The sequence below is a fragment of the Neolamprologus brichardi genome, chromosome 19 (assembly GCF_056152115.1).
Source record: "Neolamprologus brichardi isolate AB-2024 chromosome 19, ASM5615211v1, whole genome shotgun sequence".
NCBI classification, from domain to species: Eukaryota; Metazoa; Chordata; class Actinopteri; order Cichliformes; family Cichlidae; genus Neolamprologus; species Neolamprologus brichardi.
The window spans coordinates 11,748,410-11,769,003 of NC_142122.1; the positions used below are offsets into that span (position 1 = coordinate 11,748,410).

The following is a 20,594-nucleotide window of genomic DNA, read 5'->3' on the forward strand; positions in this document are numbered from 1 at the left end:
GTTGTCACCACAAGGCTGTGGTGCAGCTATACAAAATTTTAAAAACAACAAAAGAAAAAGCTGAACTAGACTCCCTGGTCTTGGTTTCTCAGGCTGTTAGACTGTTTTGGTATCTGCTAAACTGTAAACCCGTTAAAACAGTTGTGTGGTTGCAGGATTTCGATTAAGCCTCGTGGAAATGCAAAAGAAATGCTCAACATTAAACGCAACTTATATCCCGTGTGTCTTTTAGTTCCATTCAAAAATTGGTGCATCTAATTTTATATTAGCCCACTTTACTGGAGATGCAAACGTAAATCACTAACATTTATCTTACAAATCAATTTACGACTCAGACCGAATTAATTCAAAGATGGGAGGACATTCTAATTTTCGTGGATGCTAAAATAATCTCATAATAATTTTAAATAACGTTTTATTAACGTAACAGCCAAAATGATGTAATCTTTTTAAAAATGGTCAGTATCGAAACTGAGAAATTTTCGTATTCAAATACATTCATTATCTATCCACCGCAAATGCGATAATAATGATGATGTTCAAAATGATGATGATGACGAAACGGCTACGTTCTGCATCCTCTAGCAGGCATCAACCATTTAGCTGATAGCCCTTTAATCAGATCAATTAGACACCGTTCTAATGCGTCATTAGTTCCATTTAATGTAGTTTGAGCTACCACATTTTTACCTTTTATTCTCCACTCAATCGGATGACACCGTCATATCAAGACGAATGGAAGTGTGACACAGAAATAAAGTGACACACTTACTATAGAAACCACAAGGCAGACCATTGTCAAACAGTGCGCATTTAAAGTCCGTAACAAGATTTTAATAATGAATTTGTAATAATCATCTTTTCTTGAAATTAAAAGGCAGCACATAAAGGGGGGAGGGGGGGGGGGAGGGGGTATTGATATGTCCAATATTTCGCAAAGATCACTTTAATAGCTAAACCAAATAGCCTACGGCATATTACAATAATACAATAATAATATTACAATAACTGCAATTAAAGTCTTTGTGTATTATTATTATTATTATTATTATTATTATTATTATTATTATTATTATTATTATTATTATTATTATTATTATTATTATTATTATTATTAGCTGTGTGACTTTGTACCAGTGGGACTTAAGCCCCTGTGTCATGAAACAAGCTGCTGAAATTGGATTGAGAGGCTTTGACTGTAATCCGCCCAGACTGCTACTTCCTCTTTGTGGTCTGAAAAAAATGTGTGTAAGACAGTTTCTTATCTGCAACCTTGACACGCAGAGCCACCACGCTGCTCAGATTATCCGTGGAGAAAGTTACAGAGTGGTGTTAAAAAAAAGTTCCCAGCTCCAGGTTTAATGTTCCCAGTAAGATCCTGTGGGAAATCCAAGTTACCACTAATGGGTTATTATGGGGACACGCAGTGATTTCTTGTTTCACAAAGGGGTTGGAGGTCTGTCATCTCATACTAACTGTCCCCAAAATGACTGACATCTGCAATAAGATACACACGTGCTGAGAGTTATAGTGTTTGTGTGTGCGTGCGTGCGCTGCTCGGAAAATTGAGGTCCAGCAGCAGCTTGTCACCCAAGAGCACCACTAATCCGCGCTATTAAAGCGGAAAAGACGTGATTTCCCCTCCAGTTGTTTGATACAAACGAGATAAGACTGTGTGGATTTTTACTGTGTGGACACTGTTGTTTTTTAGGATAATGCCATCGCTTGGCGCCTTTAAAATAACCCGCACCGACGATTCTAACCTTTGCAGTCCAAATAGCGGTGACACCATTAAAGTCTTTCTACAGGTTAGCACTTCTCCAGGACTGAGTGGCCCGGTAACTTTAGTGCGGCCTTAATGAGGACGAACGCAGGTTAACGACGAATGTAGTCGTGTTTCAGAGGCCAGGCCTGGGTTTCAGCGGAGAGGGACAAAAAGAAACAATATTTACGACACTTTTAAGCATACATCACTTTGACATCTGTTCGTCTGGCACCTGGCATCCATTAGTATTAAATATTTCATTCCGCCCTAATTTGGACCTCTCTTTGTCCCGTACCAAGGACACTGGGGGGAAAATGGAGAGCTCTACCTTTATTGCGCTTTTACGCGCTGATTACTTTGTGCAAAAAAAAAAAAAGTGCAAATGGGGTGTTGATACAGACCACACCGCTATGTTATGCGTTGTAGATACGAGGAATCCTTGAGTCATACCTGGTCTGGACTTATATTAAATTTCCTAATCCATTAAGATTCCCGCATAAGCGCGGAAACATTCCTGCAATTAGTCAAGTTTGGGCACACGAGCTTCAGATTTTTACGCAGTGTTATTAGATTACTGAGTGGACGGAGTGTTCAATATCCTCATACACAAACAAAGGTCGGAGAGAGTCAGATGTATAATGTCAGCGTGGACGTTGACAAAATACTGGCCCTCTGATAGCCCCCCTTTTTTTTATTTAATTTGGAGTCTGGCGCCGAAAAATAGAAGTACATGTTAATTTAAGGATGATAGAAATAAGAATACCATTTCATCGTTCTCTCTGGGAACATGCAGTTAAATTGTGATTGATGTGTTTCATAAAGAAGAGAGGATTACACAGGAATATCAGCACTGAAGCACCGAGGCCTCCTTAATCAGGACGCATTGTGGAGACACAGGAATGAGAACAAATTTTGTCTCAAGATAAGGGTGGAGTGAGTTAAATATTGTTTATTATTATTATTAATAATAATATTAATAATAATAATAATGTAAAGGGATTACATTTTTGAGCATCAAATAGCTGAATTAGTTAGAACCGGCTTAAAATCTTTCCATTTGGTCTTTGTTGACACAAAATTGTGACCAATTTGTTTTAAACTTCTTTAGTTTCACCGTACGTCCTTGCTGGTGACACGCCGTGCAGGGGGTCACAAACGCTGCTGCGCCAACACACACTTTACCTGGGCAAATCTGTGTATTGTAAAATGCAGTGGCGCCATCTGGTGGATCTTCAGGGAACACGTCAAACATTTCTTAAGTATTATTCCACGACTTTTTAATAAAACACCAGAATCATATACTACACATATAAAATTTTAATTGCCTGTAGTCCATTGTAAATGATAAGTTTTTACTTCCCTGGATTGGCTCGTTCAATTAGTAAAATTGTAACTATGTTGAGTTCTATTTCACCTGTTTAGACTGAACTTATTTCACTTTCAAATATGCTTGTGACGTGTCTGTTACGTAAGTATACGTTTATTTGCATTTCTTTCCTTAAACACTGCGTTCATCCCTCCTGCTATTGGTTGTCTGTGTGAATATATGTCAGGCCAAGTTGTTTTTATCTTGATAAGTTCAAGTTACTTGGTACACACACACAAAAAAACGTCAATTCAAATTGAAGGTTCTGCTGTATATGACATTAACGACCACCCGCCTTTTCCCGAAATAGTTATTTAAATGTACATAAAAATACGACCTTTTTTAGATAATCTATATTTACTGGAGAAACAAAAATAAAAAGTCAGGTAAAAAATCCATAGTTTTTACACATCTTACAAAACCATAATCGATTATGTATTACAGCTAAAAGGAGTGATAAACTGGCCTTTGACCCTGGCCTGTTAGACCCACTGAACAGTTGGCACAAAGAAAGCTGTTAACAAATGTTAAGCAGCAGATATTTCTTATGGTGGTGGTAAACTATCTATAAACTATGCATTTTAAATATATATGTGTGTGAGTATATAACTTTTTTTTAAAGATAATCAGTTACGAGCATAAATATGCTTTACGTGTTTGTTTTCAAGGGTATTGTATTTTGTAAAACATTGCATTCTCCGTGCAGTTTCATTTTGCAAACATCATAACATAACGTCATAAGATTAGCAAGGAAAAATAAGTGTAAGGACAATAAGAGCAAGAGTCTCTTCTCCCCCATAGCTGTATAGTTCACAAAGCTGAAGCCCTTCAGGAAACAAAAAATTAGTAAAAATAGATGAAAACATTAAGCTAGACACTGCAGAGCTGTCATATCTGTTTGCTTGTATATGTTGGCGCAGGGATACTAAGGGTGCTGGAGCTACATTAAGCTCAAAAGAACTTAAAGACTAGTGGAATGAACTCCGCCCACAGCTTGTGATTGGTTGGAAAATGCTAAGACGAGTCTGCCTCTCAGTTTTAACGTGAATCCTGTAGAGGGCAACCAAGTATCACACATGTCAGATGCATCTACAACACTCAGAAGGCTTTAAAAATATACATCATGCAGTCGAAATACAAAGTAAGCGTATATAAAAGCATGAATGAAAAAGACTTTACTTGGTTTGTTTATTTGTTTTTAGTAATGCTGTTTCTCTTAAATGAACAATGAAATTGTGGGAAATTGAATTTTCTTGCCTGAAAGCATTTTGGTGACAGAATACTCATGTTATTAATGTTGTAGGTTTTAAATCATCTCTGCATGCATATGGATCCATTTATACATGTCTGCTTTTGATGGCATCAGAAGTCAATAGAACGATTACAATTAGTCATTTATTGTATATTGGTCTTGTCATAATCAGGACAAGAGCTCAGTTATATATCAATTAATTTGTAAATATTTATAAATGTGGGTCTCTCCATCAACTTGACTTCAAAAGGTGTATATTGATCATGCTTTGCACCGAACATAAACTGTTATTCTGAGTTTGCTAAAGTATCTATCAGGACTGCACTGACAGGTGTGTTTGTTTTTTTTCAGTGATCAATAAGTGCTAACTTTATTGTATGATTAAATGATCAAGATGAATATTTCGCTTTTAACTTCATTTTTTCTTGGTGTTTCTGTCTCCACTTCATTCTTATTTCTAAAGGTGATTTATTTTCCACTAAAATCATCAGTTTGAAATTCAGGGTGCTCTCAAATATTTTTGCCTCCCGTGGCTTTGTTTTATTTTTATTATTTATTTATTTATTTTTAGAATACTTTCTTGTATATTTTTAGTTTCTTTGGGAGTTTTGTAACTCCTTTTTATAAAAAAAACGTCTTTGACACACACTGGTTTATTGTCTTTAAAAACAATACTTTTTGACACACTTTCACCGAGTACAAACATACAGCTGCTGTACGGTCAAGCAGCCTCACAAGACTCCAGTTTACTGCAGCGAGAGCGATGTGGCTGCCAAGTAATTATCCCCCACAGCCCCTGTCCAAAATGCTAATGGTATTTACAGGAGAGGACATCAGCAGCAGGTGCAGCTGCTGGAGCGTGATGTTACGCTGAGACACCACACTAAACTGAGAAGTAACAGAGGAACCATTGTTGCCATAGGTGTTAAATAATCAGTCAGACTGAAATCAGATAAATGTTGTTGTTTTTTTTCCAGCAGTTTTTGTCTTTTACTCTGATGCGACAGCTTTAGACACAAATATAATACATATATGTCAGCAGTTGGTTTATTGATGCTGTTGCATGAGTTTGGAGTGAGTCGGAATAAAAAGATTACTGATTCCAAACTGACTCCAGATTTTTACTGCTGAGATTTTGCTTGCTTTAAACTTCATGAAAGTTCATGAAAGTACAGTCCAAAAATTCTGTCTTAAGGATTTAATGCGGATAAAAATAATTTTACATAATTACTAAGTGATATCTCAAGTTAAGCACTGTGTATAAAAATATAAATAAAAAAAAATGCAAATCCATGAACTCAGGTCTGTGAATTAATCCTATAAAATCTAATATTCCGGGTTAGGACAGTCTTACTTGCACTTTCTTTTTTTAAATGAGCTTATAAACCAAATACTGATTAAATTACTTGAGAATGTTATATGGAACAGACTTCATTAAACATTCATTTTAAAAGCTGAAACATTTTCTGACTGGGGAAATAACCTCTAAGCTTTCTTTAAAAAAAAAAAAAAATACAGTTATTGAAAAAAAATTATCATTGCATATGTTAAATGTTGCTTTCTACAGTCACTAAGTATATATATATGATTGCAGGGTGGAAAACAGAAAGAGGTCTCTTCGTCGAACTTCTAGGGAAAGCTCTGGGGAAACTGTCAGTTCAGCTGCTGACTAGAACCATGAGAGAAAAATCTCCATTTGGCTGAGGAGGGATTGGGAATGGAGAGCTGAACAACAGAGTAAATATTTGGCAGTGGAGAGCTCTTGGGAGATGCAGAGAGCCCACTCTGGCTGAAGCCCGCGGGTGTTAAATAGATTAAGGGGCTGCTGGGTCAAAGAAATTCCCGCTCTTTGGACATGACTTTTCTTTGCTTTTGGGTGTTTTTGCTCTCCAATCGAGTGCCCTCTGTAAACTACCCACTCCAGCTAACCTGCAGTACTGTAATCCTCTGCTGTTTGTCAACCACTGGGAGGCCGATGTGTACACACAAAATGTGCTTCGGGAGGAGTGCGTCTTTTAAGACGTTTGTGAGTGATGCAAACACTTAAAGGTTACTTAACACTGTTTGGTTTTCATGGACGAGATTACGTGTGCGTAAAAACAGAGTAAAACGATAGGTAAAGGTGGATTTCAGAGCATTTTGGCGGAGTAATAATACAGGTCAGCGACTTTTTTTGAACTCGGAAATCTAAATGGAATTTAACAAGTCCTGAATATTGCTTTGGGCTATAGACTTGGTGGCAGTAGACGCAGAGCAGTAGATAGTGTCCCAGATCCTATTCAGCTCCATTCAAAACCATGACAACACAGAACAAGCTCGGATTTATCTTGCTAAGTTAAAGGACATTGTGCCGGGGCGTCAATCAAGCATTATTGCTGGACTGAACAAATGCAAAATCTTGACTGGAACAAATGCTTCCAACGGGTCTCGGACGCGGGGCTACATTTTCCCCCTTTGTTCCCCTTCTCTGGTTGGCATGTATTTGTGTTCCCCCTCGTCCGACCACCCAGGACGACTGGGGAGGCATGTCCACCACTACTCTCCTCCTCGGCCCTCGTGCACCTTGGTGAAGTGGCTGAGGGTGGATATCAATATCAGTTACTAGAAGTAGGGAGGAGGAAAAGCACCCCCACCACCACCACCACCAACATCGTGTTGACATGAGACTGGATTCACGCTTTGCAATTAATGTGCTTTATAGGCTAGCACAAGGGTAACAAATTGACCAACCACTGCAGCAATTTATCAGAAAATCCCCCAGGCTTATTTTCGTGTTAAAGTTAGGTAAAAATCTGCTGTTGGGTTACAGTTATCGCTATTATATTAGCAGTTCTAAACACGATAAAATACAAATACCTTAAAAAAAATATTTGTCAATAATATAACTCCCTTATTTCAAATCATATCTTCCAAACCAAGTTTTAACATTTCTGTTTGCCCAAAAATTAAACGTGATAATAAATCATCTAGTCCAAAAAGGACGTTTCGGAAACAAAGTCTGGAAATCCTCCGCCGTCCATAAACGTCAAGACTTCTCACGCCTGCAATTAATACGCCCATTAGAGGCGTATTAGTTAAACCAACTGGCAGGCATCACGCTAATTGCTCACTTTGTATGCAAATATTAGACACGTTGTTTGGGCAAAAAAGGGGGAGGAGGGGGACGAGGTGTAGGAGAGAGAGGAGGGGGGGGGGGGGGGGGGGATGGGACGGGCTCTGTTGTCAGTTGCCACCCAAGATGTGATTCAGCTCCAACAATTACCATTATCTGTTTCCCAGTTTGACGATACGGGACGAATCGGTAATGATGACGAGTGTTTCCTTCGCTCATTCTTGAAGCTCTGAGGATTTTTTTTTCTCAGTTCACACCTAACCATCATTGGGTGTCAGCACTCGAGCTATTCAGGTACTCAGCAGAGGAGGAGGCTATTTATAAGCGAGCGCCCTTGTGTTTGCAGCTTATGAAGTGCTGTTTGTGTAAATACGGAGGCCAGCACGCACACTGGTGTTTGGACAGTGCGTGAAGTGGACTTTTTTTTTTTGATAGATTTGGTTTGAGTGCTTGCTCCTTATCGGCCAGAACAAACCCAGAGTGCATGCAAGGAAAGGATGGCTGCACCGACCAAGTTCAGTTTTTCCGTAAGGAGCATCCTGGATTTGCCTGAGCAGGATGCGGATGCAGCAAAGCGGTCTTCCCCGATTTACTCCTCTTGCTCTTCCAGCTCACCCTACAGCTCATGGATCGACTGCGAGCGGAGCCTTTGCATGTGTAAGTAGGCGTTTAAAGCCATGACAGATGGGTGATAATGAATTTTAAAAACAACCAGCATTTAAAAACAAGGGGAGAAAAACTAAGACTACCCTGAAATGTTTTAACAACTTGCTTTCTCAAAATAATAGATAGATAGATAGATAGATAGATAGATAGATAGATAGATAGATAGATCAGTTTAAACAATGCTTATTCTAACTTGCTGTTTTTTTTCCCGACAGCTTCTGACGATTGCAATTTCGAGGCCTCTCCTGACTCAACTAAGCCCGATGACCCGTCCCTCGATTCAGAGCCTGAGCAGAGCAAGAAGAGCAAGAAACGCCGCGTTTTGTTCTCCAAGGCCCAGACCCTTGAGCTGGAAAGGCGCTTCCGCCAGCAGCGCTACCTGTCGGGTCCGGAGAGAGAACAGCTGGCACGGCTGCTGAGCCTGACTCCAACCCAGGTGAAGATCTGGTTTCAGAACCACCGCTACAAGATGAAGCGAGGTCGAGCAGAAGGAGCACTGCAGGACGTAGAAATCCCGCAGCCGCCGGTGTTGCGCAGAGTCGTTGTTCCGATCCTGGTCCGAGACGGGAAACCCTTTCACACATGCTTACTTGACTCTGAGAAATTTGGGTGTTTACCTCCGTCGTCTCAGCCGGTGCCCTTCCCTTTAGCTTACACATCTCTTCAGCATCCATCCCCCGTTGCTCTTCCTCCAAGGTACCACCAACACTTTCCGGCCGTGGCGGCGGCCTCCAGCTTCGCCTGGAGAGACTTTTGGAGTGATTCGGTTCATCTTAATTCTTTCAAGTAAAGGTCTTGTTTCGATGGACAAACTCATTTAGAACGGCATCAAATGTTTTCTGAATGTTTTGTAAATGTTCGAGCCACTTAAACGTTTAGATTTTTTCTATAGAACGAATTATATTTTGCACATTTTTTACGCACGTATGCGGAAATTTTAAATGTTGTTTTCTCTTACATGGCTTATTGCTGTAGCCTTTAGATTTTTAATTACCGAGGTGTATTCGTGTGATTTTTAAGCCTTTTTAAATGTAATATTTACATAAACGACTTGATAATTGAGTTCCAGTAGCTGCATTAGGCGGTAGAAGAGGATAGGAGAATAGGGGCAAAGCCGCTATATAAGTATGAAGGAAGAATATGTCATTTGTTGGTTTCAAGGATACTTTTTTAAAGATTTAACTGTCTGTCTGCGAACAAAATTATTAATAAAATTCTTCATATTTTGTATGATATTTTGACAATGTAATGTTCTTTCTTTCTTTCTTTCTTTCTTTCTTTCTTTCTCTTTTTTATGTGTTGGCCCCAAAAGCGTGTACCCTGTGCATGCATTTCTAAAGACTAAGCTAAAGATAAAAGGTTTTCGTTTTCCTGCAAAAGGTTTTGTGTAAAAATGTATGTGAAGTTCTAAAATAAAAACAACCTTAAAAGAAAAAAAGATTTTTTTTTTTTATCTAAAAAATGTAGCAGGTCTTGACAGAGGCCCCAGGGAGCTTTTATAATGTTAAAAACGAATTTTGCACCCAAAAGCTGAGCAAACATCACATCTGAACAGACTAGGTTTGGCATAAGAATAGCCAGTAAACATTAAGGCCTGTCCCTCTGCAGCACGCTGTTGTTGTCTGGGACTAAGAGCTGCTTTTCCCTTATACAATTAACTTTTGTTATTCTGAGGAAAGTGGTCTTAATATAGCTATTAACTTTATCTGGAAATCTTGTTGTGTGTGTGTGTGTGTGTGTGTGTGTGTGTGTGTGTGTGTGTGTGTGTGTGTGATTATGATGATGATGATGATGTGATTTTTGAGGGGCATAGCAGCAACTGAAGGCAAATCATCAACCCTTTTTCACTTCTCATACAGAAATTTAATATTATTTATTCCACACTTGAACTGTTCTAATTTACAAATGATTTAAAAAGTCAAAACGAGCTCTTACTGTTGTTTTCTAGTATAAACACAACACATTTGGGTTTTTGTGTGTCTGCATTCAGGCAACAGTTTAAACCAATCCTCAAGAGTAATACAAAAACATTCACTACAATGTTACTTGTAATATTATAGATCTTCCTAAATATAATACATACGTGACTATTTTTTAACATTGCTGTGCCACCTCAAGAAAGCAGGTCCACTCATGCTTATCTTGAAAAATATGCCTCAGTGTTTAAAATCATGTCAGTTTTTCATCAGTGATGAGGGGGGTCTTCTGCTTTCACGCCCCCTATAATGTTGTTTGCTCGTCCTGTGACCCTGCAGCCCATCGTCACTGTCACCTGGCCCTTTGTCCGCATCACTGGGGCCACCTTGTATCACATATGGAGGGGACTGGCCGAACCCCTCAGCTCGCTGCATCTCTCCTTAAATGCTCTTTTTGTTTGGGTGTCTCTCTGTGAATAGACCATTGTCCCTCATCCAAAAGGGACCGAGACAAAATCTTTAGTGTTTCAATTCCCGTGATGTTTAATCAGTCCCTGCGACAAATTTATGAGGTTTAACTGCACAATGGTGTTTTAAAGCATCTTGGGGTTTAAGGGTGACAAAGACAGGCTTTTTAGAGGTTGCCATTGGTTTTTTAAGTTGGTCAGAAGAATTGCCTGAAAAGGATGGGCAGGCTAATACATGCCCATCCTATAGTTTTACTCACTGGCCTGCACTGGGGCCCCTCCAGGAAAGTTATAAGGAGCTATAAGGTCCATGCTAAGGCCACATGGAGGAGTTTTAAATTGTTGTAAAGATGCTCACCAAATATTGCCACCTTTTCAAACTGTTTTTTAAAAATTTAAAATCTTATATTTTTTTGTAGAGAAAACATTAAGACCAAACATTTTAACCCCAAACCGGCCTTTACGGTTATTTTGTCGGATGTTATTTTGTTTGCTTTCTATACAAACCTACAAATCAAAGTCAAAAACGTTCATCTTGTCTTTTCTTTCATCATTGTGTTATGGAAAGCTGTTCGCCTTTCTTTTTTCTCTTGTCTGAATCTGCAAGCATCACACCTCTTAGCCCTCCACACATAGCTGGACTGGCCATCGGGCACACTGGGCAATTGCCCAGTGGGCCTATGATGATTTTTCATTTTTATGGGCCGATGTTTTTTGTTTTGGTTTTTGGGGGTTTTTTTTGTAATGGTATAAACAATGAAAGGTGGTGGACTGGCCAACTGGTCATGATCAACTCTGGCCTGGACAAATTACAGCCGATGAGGTCGAACTTTAAAGTTCTTTAAAGTTAACTGTTGCAAATCAGCAACGCATGCCTTGAGAGGGTTAAAGTTCTGTATTGAGATGAAAATGAATGCGATTAGAATTTATTTAGTATTTCTTTCTAATATCAGCTGATGTTTGCAGGAGCCACAGCTGCTGGTCATGATATCAGTTTGGATATGTGGTGAGAGGGAAACATGAAAATGAAACCAGGAGATGTCCTTACTGAATCATCAGAGCTGAACAGGTGATGGAGAAACAGGTTTACATTTTAGGTGACATGAATGAGTTGACGGGAAGTTATGAACTGTTTCTGAGAGACAAATAACACCAGGATCCTTTTCTAGTAGCTGACAGCTGGTAACTGTGCAGGGGTGGATCTAGCAAAGTTTTGCCAGGGGGCCAGGTAGGGCATTAACAGGGAAAGGGGGAGCACAATGAAATACCTTTCTTTCTTATTCTCATTTAAAATGTCTAGCTTTTAATAAATGATTATCTGAATCTTACAACCAAAATGTTCATCTTAAATGTATAAAAATCCATTATTGTATATAGTAACTATTAAATCTAATATACACCCTAAGCCATAGTACTCTTTCCTTTGGGAAGGTATCATCTGTGCAATCTGCAATTCTGTTGAAGAAAGATGTTGAATCTATTTAATTATTGTAAAAAAAAAAAAAAAGTAAAAGGTTTCTGTGCATTTGTTTTACACATGCATTAAATTAAAGTCTATTACATCGATTAAGCATCATGAGGCGGAGGGTGGGGGGTGGTTCCCTTATTTTTGCTTGGATTTGGCAACCCTATTGGTTAGGTTGTTTAATATTTCTGCTAAATACTGTTTCAAATACCAGAATAGGGAGGATGCCGTAAGTTTAAGTTTATTAGATTGATACATATATACCAACAAGACAGTGTACATCACTGTTTTCATTCAAAGGCTTTATGGCTTTTCCTATAATACCCGGTGGGATCAAAATGCCCAGGCGGATTTTTTTTTCCCAGTCCAGCCCTGCCTCCACACAAAACTCATAAGTTAGTTTCACTGGTTTGTTGTGTTCTTCATGCAAGAATATATTGACTTCTGAGTTTGCTTTGCTGTAGTTTAGCTATTTTGTTTTTTAGATTAAATGGAGTAACATCAAGGTTTAGCAGTCAGCCCTCCCAGGGGTCTCAGTGTTTTGCCCCTAGCTCTTGAGCATGCCTTTACCTCTGAGTGGGGCACCATCTTCTAATGTGCTTTGTTCACCCCTTTGAGCAAAAAAATAATTTGAGCAGATATACATGTAAGGCTTTTCTCACTCAACACTACATAAAGTGAGAAAAGCATTACATCAGCATGTCCACTATGTTTAAATCCTTTTACATCTGAAAGACTGATGTAAAGTTATATTTTAAGCAGGAGTAAAATAAGTAAATGAAAAAGAGAGCATTAGCTTATTTCTACAGTGGCTATCACCTGATGGTTTGCACTTAGCTGACTGGGGTTTTCTGTGTGGAGTCTACATTTTTATCTTGTGCCTGCATGGGATCTCTCTGGGTACTCCAGCCTCCCCCCTCAGTCCTAAAAATCCAGGCTAGTCTGATTTAGCCTATATCCTGGGTGTACCTCACCCTTTGCCCAGTGACAGCAGGGATAGGCTCTAGCTGTTATTGCTACAACCAATGACAAATATAAATAATTGCAGTCAAAGCTGAAAAAGTCCCTGAAGATTATTGATATTAGCATATTGATAATGTTCCTCTTACTTTATAATGAAAGACTTTTGGTTAAATGGTAAATGAAACATTTGATAATCACGTTATCAGCTATGACAAAAATAAGTCATGTTTAGTCCTGAAACATGCGAGATGGCATGGATTACAGAAATTCAATAATAACTAAGATATATCCTGATTTAAATCAATAAATCAGATCAGCAATCATTTAATTGTAATAAACTGGATAACACATCAGTATCTCAGAATTTAATGGTATTTGAGGCTGAGAAGTTTTTGAGATACTTATCTGTAAGAATACTGTATTCAAAAGATACTCAAGTCTTTGATTCTTTGTTGATAAGCTCAGGACATAAGAGGGTTCAGTTGCTCTTCATGGTATTCACAGTGCACCTTCCTCAGTTCCACATGCCACCATTTTCGCCTTTGCGTTTAGTCCAGATTGTATCTAATGGCAAGGATTTGATTGCTTGTTGGAGGAAGTAACTCAATAAACAGATGTGGCAACAACACTTCTACACTGAAAATATTGGTCTTTCAGTTTTTGAGGGTCATGACCAACCTCACTTTGTTGCATTTAAATTCTGCTGGGAGACATGAGATCCCTTATTGCAGTTTGCTATACCCGCTGTGAGAATTTGGGTATTGTGTAATGATTGGACTTTCCAGCACTTTTTCATGGTGATTTAATACTAAACCAAAACTACCACAGTTTGAGTTCTTTTCTAACATATAAAGAAAAACTAATTGTATTATTTTTGACCTGTTCAAACTACTCAGTTTCCTTATACTTTCATGTTTCTCTTGATGTGCACCATGATGTTTTTGTACTTCAGTCAGAGTCAGTGTATCACATTAGACATTTTACAGTTTTATACTCCATAATGCACATTTTTAAAAAATAGACTGCCTGATACAGGTTAGTGTGTCATATTTAAAAATATATATATATGTTTTTTGTGGAAGGGCCAAAGAGTGAAAATATTTAGTTTAAATTTGAAAAGCTTTAGCGTTATATTACCCCCTCCTTGGGAAAAAGAGAAAATACACACAAATATGGCATAGGGTCATTCAATACATGTCACCATAGAGCAAGACAAACAAAAAGAAACTAAAATAAATACATCTATCAATAAATTACTCATGTCGAAATGCAGATAGAGCTTCCTTAAGTTTTGCAAGTTTACACTGCATAATAATGTCTTTAGGGTTAAACAGCTCCCGTTGTCTTGTAATCATTTGGTCTCAATCTAAAATATACAGGCAGATATTTCTGTCTGTGCCACTTAAAATACCATACCATACCACTTTATTCATAAAGCACCTTTAAAAACAACAACAGGGCTGACCAAAGTTCTGTACAATAACACAAAACTTAAAAGACAAACACAGGCCAGAAAGTCTAGAAATGTAAAAACATAGACATTAAGCAATAAAAGAATACATAAAAAAGTAACATAAGATCCAATAAAAGAACTACATTCAGATAAATAATGATAACCTGGAAAGCTTCAATATATGAAATGTCTTCATTGCCCAACACCTCTACACCCATACAGATATACGACTGTCTGATCGAATAACTTCTAGTGACTTTCAACAAATAATCCCAAAAGTATAGTTTTAGTTAAAACACTAAAGAGCTTTTCTAGCTTGCCCCACTTGTGAATTTGTGTAATGGCATTATTTTTCATAACATTCATGTGGTGCGAATTATCATGTCCTCAAAATGAAGCAATCTGTGGGTATTTGTGAGTAAATTCCACGTGACTGCAATCATTTATTTGGGATATGCTGCTCATAAAGCACCAACCTCCAGATGGCGCAAGAACACACGGTATCATTTCGGAAACCCTCTCACTCCCGTCATGAAAGAAATCCACTAAAGGGTGATTTTCGTTGCTTGGATGGAGAGAGCCTCTGGACCGCTAGGGGTCGTGCTTCACTGGAAAAACACTGGTTTCACTTTTTGGAACTCAACTACTACGTTACTTTGAAGCTGCTGATTGGGTGCAGCAGTATGGCTGCCCCTAGTGGCATCATATTGGCTTCGTCTCGTGACGTCATGTTTCAGCATTTCCTCATAGGCTGTGTGACAGGGTCCAACAACACCTCTCATTTGAACCAAGTGGATTTTTCAACGTCTACAAAATAAATCTCAAAAATTCAGAATGACGTGAGCTGATTGGATAAATTATGAGGTGGGGAAATAAAGGGTTATTACTAATTAGTGACCTCCTGTAGTTCACAGTTGATGCCGAAACAAGGAAATGACTCACGAGGTCGTCAGGACTTTCACGTGAAATGATGAAGCACACACATGCAGCCCACTTTTTCTCTCTGTTTTTTTTTCCTATCCTTCTATTTTAGGTTGTTTACGGGTACAAGGTGAATGAGATGTAGCTTAGTCAAGAAAACAAAAGTTGGAGTAAGTTTCGAAAGAAAAGAGTATTCAGGCAAGCCAAAGGCTGCAGGAGCAATAGCAGGTAGTTGCTGCACCTCTAATCTGACCACTTTGATAAAGCCAGAGTCAGCAGGTTTATCAGGCACGGTTAGTGTTTTGGCGCAAGAACACTGTTGACATTTAACAAAGATAACTTTGTAAAGTGGCCTGAACGCTATGCTGGTTTTCAATACAAATTGCACTAATTTAATAACATGGTATTTATTATTTGTCGTATTATTTCAAGAGAGATAGATTTATTTTATGTATACTTGATAAATTGATGAAAACGCGAGTGTGGATGTTTTTGGAAATTAATTTGTAAAGTTCAGTATTTTTATATAACATTTAAATGTGGTGCATTTGTTATTTTCCTGCTGCTCTGGATATGTTTTAATGTAAAATAAATTAAGGGTTTAATTGATATTAACAACAGCAAGCAACTTCCTTTTTACTTTTTATCGTCCGCATTTTATTTTTCAAGGTCTGTAGTTGCTCTGTTGATTATATCATGCACCAATCAGTTCATAACTAACAACATGAAGCCTCAGTAACAAAGGCTCGGTAGCCTCATACCCGCCACTTCAAAGTGTCCTTATTATTGTGAGGAATTAGTCGGAACATTTGAACTAATTGCCACTAATTGGCCGTAATAACTGTGTGCCAGAACAAGAAAAAAGTACTGATTTAGATGATTAAGAATGTCTTGCGAAATTCCGTAATTAAGGAATGCATAAGCAAGATTTACCTTGGATGCAGAAAGATGCTGTAATTTTAATTGCCTGCGATTATGCACCCGCACCGCGGCTATCATCCGAACAATTTATTGCAGCTGTAACATTTAGTCTTGGACTATATGACAATATTGCTTCATTAAAGATTGGATTAGGTTGTTTTGGAATAGAATGGATTGAATTGTTTTGATATGTATATTGTGGGGGCTCCTTAAATTGGACTAGTGGGCTGTAAATAGAGCGCAGATTATCCTGCAAGGACATGCAGGCAGCCGTGAAATATTCACAAGCCAGGAAAATAGCAGAACTGGTGATTCCCGAGACAAACTGGCAGTGATCTGTATGCCACTGCAGGCTACACACTCACGGCGCTGACCCTAGCTCCCGTTTGGCAGGTCTTTGCCTTTACTGCGCCATTCTTACAATGACAAACAAGCAAATATTATATCATGTAATTTAAAAAAACCCAAAAACATTTAGAATCACAGCGGAGTGAAGGAGATCACAGCGCAACGGCCAAGCGGGGTTGCCACCAGAAGACGCTGTGTTTCCTTAATTCCTGTAGGTGAGATGGTTTGAGTCTGCAGGCGCAGACTTCTGCGGCATCTGGCACCTGACGTTAGACCGCCCCACAAGACCTCTACATTATCAGCTGTTTTATCTGTTTAATGTGTGCACAGGCTCAAGGCATCCACAGACTGTGTAAGTAGAAGTTACTGCATCGATTTTAATTCGCCTATTTGTTATATTCGGTGTAATTTTATAAATGCGTGGGATTTGTAACCTATACGTAAGATATTGATTTATAGCTAAAATAATCCTAAATAATAATAATAATGATAATGATAATAGTCATATATATATATATATATATATATATATATATATATATATATATATATATATATATATATTGTTTGTGAAGAGGAGATTTCCACCTAAAACTGAACTTAGAGGCACCAAAAGGCTTTTAAAAAATATTTTCTCATGCAAACATACAAAATTTTACAAATGAGATATGATTGGGTTAAACGGTAATGCCTCCTTGAGTATTAAGGCAAGATGCTACTGAGGGCTACCTGGCGTTGTGCTGCAGGAGAGTAGCTATTTGAACGCCGTTAACTTCGCATGAGAGCCTCTCCTACTCCAGACTCAATTTTTTTTCACTGGGTCTCTTAGACGAGTGTGTGCATCTGAATTTAGGTAATGCGCTCCTTGCGTCCAATGATATCAAAAGGAAAAAAAGAAAAAAACGAGGGGGGTTAATCATTTACGCAGCCACTTAACACGCGGATGTGTATTTATTTACTTATCAGTATCAGTCATTTTCCCTCCGCGCAAGTGCACTTTTGCATGTCTGAGTACGATAAGGCATAACACAAACAATCCTGCAATCACTGGAGGCCTCTCATGGCCATTAAAAGTCAGTAGTTCAACTGAGGAGTGGTTCTCCAACTCTCAAGTCCATATAGGCCTCCTTTCATCAAGAGGCCCTCGTAAACATCACTACAGTTAATAAAGTGTATTGTGGTCACTGCAATCTCAAGGTGCAGCCACGTGTTCATCAGCAACATCAACAAGTCCCAAACTCCACACATGCAGCAGCTGCAGCGTGCTCGGACACCGCTTGCAGTCTCGGGGATGAACATTTATGATCATGTACGGTGCTTATGTTATTGTTAGTGGGAGGGGAGCACATGTCTTGTAAATGAAATTACGCTCGACGAAAGGAGGCTAGAGCTGTTTTGTATTGTTGGCGATGCCCCGCCTCTGATGGTAGCCTTAAACCTGGCACCCAGCTAAAACAAACCAAAGCCAGCACCGAGCTCCCACTCAATCCAATTAAGGCGGACTTGAGGCGCTCTCTTACGTGTTCATCTACCAGGATCGACGTTGAGACAACAGGAAGCAGAGGGGCTTTGGCCAAAAAAAAAAAAAAAAAAAAAAGGCAGAAGGAGAGATTGCCTTGCCTTCTAATTTCTCCCTCTCCAGCCCCAGAACAATGTCGATGAGCCCTAAGCATACGACTCCTTTTTCTGTTTCCGATATCTTGAGTCCCCTTGAGGAGAGCTATAAGAAAGTAAGTATGGAGAATAACAACTTGGGGGCACCTCTCACTTCTTACCGGCAGCCGCAAGTCTCACAGGCGGCGATGCAGCAGCACCACATGGGCCATAATGGGACTGTGTCTGCGGCTTACCACATGACTGCGGCAGGTGTTTCTCAGCTGTCACACACGGCCATGGGGGGCTACTGTAACGGCAACCTGGGCAACATGGGCGACCTGCCGTCTTACCAAGACGGCATGAGGGGCAGCGCCACGGCAACCGGCTGGTACGGAGCCAACCCAGATCCGCGTTTTTCCACCAGTGAGTATCCTGCACCTGTTCCTTGACTCCAGCTTGGAGTTATCACAGTCCGCATTGAGCTGAAATCCATATTTTTGCGGATGTTTCGCGGTGCTGTGTTTTAGGAGTTGCAGTACAGTTTTTATAATCTTTACGTTTTTCGGCACAAAATTGGCATTTTTCAAGTTTCGGTACTTTAGATGTTATCATTAGGGAGGGGCAGAAATCGCGCAAATATTCAAGTTTTTAATCCACAGATTTCAACATTTGTAAAGATTCTCACGACAGAAAAATAATGGAACCGTTTTCCTTCAGGGCTTTCACACTCATCCAGCAGTAACAGCTTTGCTGTCATTTATGAGCGGCTCCTTAAATTTGGTCGATGTAGTTCGTCACTTTATGAACACGCTTTGACTTTGACACTTTTGAGTTTTAGGTGTTGTAAATAAAAGTGTCTGCTTTTTTGAGACCCGTGAAGATTTATAAAAAGCTGATAATTGAGTAACATTGTTGATTTTGCATCTGCAAATGATATTTGTCCATACTAAATTTTCTCTCCATATAAATGTCTCTATGTAATGCGAGAATATAACTTTTTAAAAAATAAATTTAATTACAATTATTTCCCCCCCCCCCTCAGTTTCCCGCTTCATGGGCTCATCGTCCGGGATGAACATGGGCAGCATGGGCAGTCTCAGTTCCCTGGCAGACGTGGGTAAAGGCATGGGCTCTCTGTCAACCACACCGAGGAGAAAGAGGCGAGTGCTGTTCTCCCAGGCGCAGGTGTACGAGCTGGAGCGACGCTTCAAGCAGCAGAAATACCTGTCGGCGCCGGAGAGGGAACACCTGGCAAGTATGATCCACCTCACCCCGACCCAGGTGAAAATCTGGTTCCAGAATCACCGGTATAAAATGAAGAGGCAGGCAAAAGACAAAGCCTCCCAGCAGCAGATGCAGCAGGAGAGCGGCTCCTGCCAACAACAGCAGCAGCAGTCACCTCGGAGAGTAGCTGTGCCGGTGCTGGTAAAGGATGGGAAGCCGTGCCAAGGCAGCGGCCACACGCCCACATCCTCCGCTCAGACGCACCACCAGCAAGGGGGCAATGTCATGATTATGTCTAACAACACGTCCGGCCTCGGCCAGCATCAGAGCCAGCAGGTGGGAAGCACAGGTCACTCTCCAGACTTGGCGCAGCACTCCTCCAGTCCGCCCTCACTTCAGAGCCAAGTGGCCGGCCTCTCCCACCTCAACTCCCCCGGCGCAGAGTACGGCTCGGCCTTGCAGTGTTCAGCCCTGTTATACGGCAGGACATGGTGACAAGAGGCGCCGGCTATGATTTAAATCTCATTTTAAAAAAGAAAAGACATTTTTATGTTAATGCTCGGCATTGTAAATGTGCGCACTTGAACAAGAACCGAGTGAAACCGACGCAGCTCTTCTTGAATTTTTTCTCCTCCCCATTTCGAAAGGAAGTGTGACTCTTGTGGAAGAAACACTTGTTCACAAACTGCGGATGTAAAAGTCTTGGGATTTATTTATGTAAATTATATTGACACAAAGGAAGAATCAGCAGTCAAATAGGCCCCATAGTTGGGATAACTAAACCCGAAACAGGGACGCAGATAGACTGCAGGACTGCTGGGTGCTCTTAAATTTCCCTCCTCAAACACAAATGTGATGACTCTGATTCATAATAGAATTTAATGTAAGCCGTAGATCTAGCTTGTATATTTCAGTAAAAGGTTTGAATTTTAGCTATTTGTTGTACAAAGTTTTTGACGCTATTGCCGGTTTGTTGTCGTTTCACTGGTATTTGTACGTTTTATTTCTTTGTAACTTATATAGATATTTGACTTACAGCAAAACAGTCCTATTAATAAATTATGGAACCCAAACAGTTAAACTTTGTTGTGAAATTAAATAATTATTTAGGTAAAGACAACAAAACAGCAGGGTTATTATTATTATTATTATTATTATT

At 39.5% G+C, this 20,594-nt stretch overlaps 2 protein-coding genes across 2 annotated transcripts; both read left to right on the forward strand.

The window, feature by feature from the left end:
- The first annotated feature begins 7,680 nt into the window (after positions 1-7,680).
- On the forward strand, positions 7,681-9,398 carry nkx2-9 (NK2 homeobox 9). The gene is made up of 2 exons (XM_006798791.3): positions 7,681-8,152; positions 8,377-9,398. The coding sequence occupies exons 1-2, from the start codon at positions 7,993-7,995 to the stop codon at positions 8,949-8,951; spliced, it is 735 nt and encodes a 244-aa protein (XP_006798854.1). The 5' UTR covers positions 7,681-7,992; the 3' UTR covers positions 8,952-9,398.
- An 8,694-nt stretch (positions 9,399-18,092) lies between these two features.
- On the forward strand, positions 18,093-20,501 carry nkx2-1 (NK2 homeobox 1). Its single transcript, XM_006798792.3, has 2 exons — positions 18,093-18,634; positions 19,254-20,501. The coding sequence occupies exons 1-2, from the start codon at positions 18,268-18,270 to the stop codon at positions 19,928-19,930; spliced, it is 1,044 nt and encodes a 347-aa protein (XP_006798855.1). The 5' UTR covers positions 18,093-18,267; the 3' UTR covers positions 19,931-20,501.
- The last annotated feature ends 93 nt before the right edge of the window (positions 20,502-20,594 follow it).